The sequence below is a fragment of the Belonocnema kinseyi genome, chromosome 10 (assembly GCF_010883055.1).
Source record: "Belonocnema kinseyi isolate 2016_QV_RU_SX_M_011 chromosome 10, B_treatae_v1, whole genome shotgun sequence".
Lineage (NCBI taxonomy): Eukaryota > Metazoa > Arthropoda > Insecta > Hymenoptera > Cynipidae > Belonocnema > Belonocnema kinseyi.
The window spans coordinates 69,611,269-69,614,534 of record NC_046666.1 but is presented as its reverse complement, the minus strand read 5'-3'; the positions used below and the strand labels follow the sequence as shown (position 1 = coordinate 69,614,534).

Here is a 3,266-nt window from a genome sequence, read left to right as displayed (position 1 = left end):
AGCCTTGGAGGAGATTATGTTGAGAAATAAAAAAAAAAAATTCTTAAAAACGTTGTTTTTCTTGGTCAGGCCGGAAACTTATCAATCCACCCTCGTACTTAAACGCAATTTTCGAAAATTCATTTTTAAAAAACGAAAAGGAAGTTTGCCGTTTCGCTTGCGGGATATTAACTACATATAAAAAATATCCCATAAAATACAAAAAAAATCAAATTCGCAAAAAATGTCAGTTAACAGGTTTAGACCGCGGACCCTTCTAATCATTACATGAATGCTTACTCTCTTTGGGGTGAAAAATAATTTATTTTTTTAATGATAATGCAAAGTAATAGAATGAGCACCAAAGATGCAATAAACCATTTAAAATATCCGCCTGGATACATGAAAATGTTTAAGGTTTCCCATTCGATCATCGAAGTTAAGCAGCTCTTGAATCGGTTATGATCAGATGGGATCTAGCGTACTAGATGGGAGTGTATTTATTATCATAATTTAAGCTGCATTCACTAGCTGCTTACTTTAAAAAGTTTTATTTTTTACAGTGGACCATTTTTGTTATTCTGTTGAAGATGTGATTAAGCGGATTTTACCACATGTTCATTTTGTCGAAGAAAGAAAATTAACATTTTGTCATCATTATCTGCATAAGTTGAAAATACAACGTTATCAAATTTCAATATGTCATATTTTCTAGTATGCTATTATATTTATCAACTAAATTATTCAATTCCGATTGAACGTATTGACATCTTAAATTATTTTCATTAACTAATTACCTGTACTTCTAATAATAAACACATATTTTTATTTTTGTTTTTAATTTATTACTTACTTTAATAAGCTGATATTTAAAGTTCGGTATCTAAATAGTTAATTCTTAAAATAAATGTCCTAGAATGCATCAACGGTAAAACAGGGCTTTAAAACGTTTTGCTTGCAAGCCAGAATCGTAAATACGAGTATAATTTAATAATGATCCTAACTAGAGCATCGTGTTATATTTTCCCCTTCATGAAGAATCATCATGAACTTCATACAGGTCTCCGTATGCTTGAATAAAAATTAATAATACAAATATTTTTAGCATTAATTTAGCATTTGCAGTAGGAGAAATAAATAATACAAAATATAAATATATTGTAATATTCTAAATACCTTATGCTGAATATTAATATATTACTCATACGTTATCAAAAAATTATTTACTTTGTTTTTTTGTCAGCTATCGTATATTATGAAGATGAAAGTTTTCATAACTAATGAATGTCTTTTTCTGCAGAATCGCCAAGGCGGTATGTGGAAGGCGAGGTGACAATTCACTATCGTTCCCCAGTTCGTACGGAAGCTAAAGAGCACCTGAGCGAAGAGGAACTCGCTCGCAGAAGTGCGGAAAATATGCGCCGGGTCTACCAGGAGGAGAGACGTCGGAAATATCTTCAGGAACTTCACGATATCGACTCGCGACGTCACACAGACAATTTCATGTGAGTGTTCCGTTTCTCAGATATTCTCAAATCTCATACTTCACAGCAGAGGATGATATCGAAACAAGGGAAATACGGTCATTTTTCACGAAAATAGGGAAATAATAGGGAAATAATTTTTTTCAAATCAATCTAATTATAAATTTTCAACAGAAGAGTTCAGTTTCCAAGCTAAAAAGTCGGATGTTTCAGTAAAAATTTTACTTATAAACCTAACAAAATGAATTTTCGACAAAAAATTAATTCCCAACCGAAAAGATCAATTTCAAACCTCAAGAAACGAAATTTTAACAAAAAGGTTCAATTTTTAACCAAACTGTTGAATTTGAAACGTACAAAAAGGTTATTTTTCAACCAAATGGTCGAATTTAAAAACAAAGTTGAACTTTCAGCCCAAAGACGAATTTTCTACAAAACTGCGAGGCAACACCTTGATCTGACAATCATATCATAATCAGGGAATCAATCTGATGCAAAATATAATTAATGACATTTACCTCACGTCACAGGAAAAAGTTATTTTGAAAAATAGCATTATTTATGATATGGCTATCAGTCATACAATTTTTAAGTTTTCCACGTTATACTATTTAATCTTTTTTTGTATATGTATAACATGTTTTTTCAAAATTGTTCGACGTCTAACTTCAAACAAAAGTTATAGTAACAATTTCAACTTCAAGTCAAGAAATAATTTAATTCATCCCTAAAAATTTTAATTTTTGAGGAATACAACGCCAAATTTGTATGAAGCATAGTGTTTGTAATTGTAAGTGTCGCAAAAGAAAATTAATAACATTACTTTAACATACAAGATTCTAATATTTTATTATGATTCAGGGATTAATAACCTGTTGAGGGTTTAGTGTCCTGTTCGTTACGAAATATATAAATGTCAGAGGTTGTGTTATTTGGTCAGTTGAATTTAAGAAAGTTCATTTTTAACGAAACAGTTAAACATTCAACTAAATAGTTGAATTATTTTGCCAAACTTAAATTAAGTAGTACCACTTTTAACCGAACAGTTCCATTATCAACTAGGTAGTTTAATTTTAACCAATAAAGATGAATTTGAATAAAAAAAATAGTTCAATTGAACCAAAAAGAAAAAGTCGTAAAAAAATGATTGAATTCCCAACCAAAAAAGATTTTTTTCTATCAAAAATTAATTTGCAAACCAAAAAGGCAATTTTTCGATAAACTAGCTGAATTTTCAAAACAAATATGTTAAGTTTCTACAGAATACCATAACTTTCAACAACAATTTTTAACAATTGATTTAAGCTTGAACCAAGTGCAGTTTAATTTTCAATAAAAAAGATGACCTTCGAACAAAATAACTGAACTTTTAACAAAATAATTAAAATTTTAGCCACAGAGATGAATTCTGAACCAAAATTATAATTGTGGTCTTTTCAGTTGATAAAAATTAACTTTCTACCAAAAAAGGTTACTTTTTACTAAAAGATAATTATTTAAATAAGTTTTTAACATACCTCCTGAATATTTAAAGCCCTAAATTTAGAAAATCATTGCGCTCCTTTTTAAGAAAATCTTAATTCAAATTTTTTGTGGTTTAATTGAGTCTGCTTTGAGTCGTTGAAAGCATGTTACATTCAGAAAACTTTACATTTTTTCAATCAGGTGCAAAATTTCTGTTTTTAAAAACTGCTACTTCTCACAAGGAAACTATCCCAGGTGTCCCTCACCGATTTTGATGAAACTGCAATATGTTGTAGTACATCGAAAAATAAGAGACACGTATTTTTTTTAATCGGCCAT

The 3,266-nt window shown here is 29.4% G+C and overlaps 1 protein-coding gene across 1 annotated transcript in view; it reads left to right on the top strand.

Annotated features, from left to right (window-relative positions):
• Window positions 1-3,266, top strand: part of LOC117181607 — a 327,912-nt gene that overhangs the window by 312,996 nt on the left and 11,650 nt on the right. Inside the window, exon 23 of the mRNA XM_033374469.1 lies at window positions 1,280-1,484. Coding sequence (XP_033230360.1) covers window positions 1,280-1,484 — 205 coding nt within the window. The remainder of the gene's footprint in view (window positions 1-1,279; window positions 1,485-3,266) is intronic.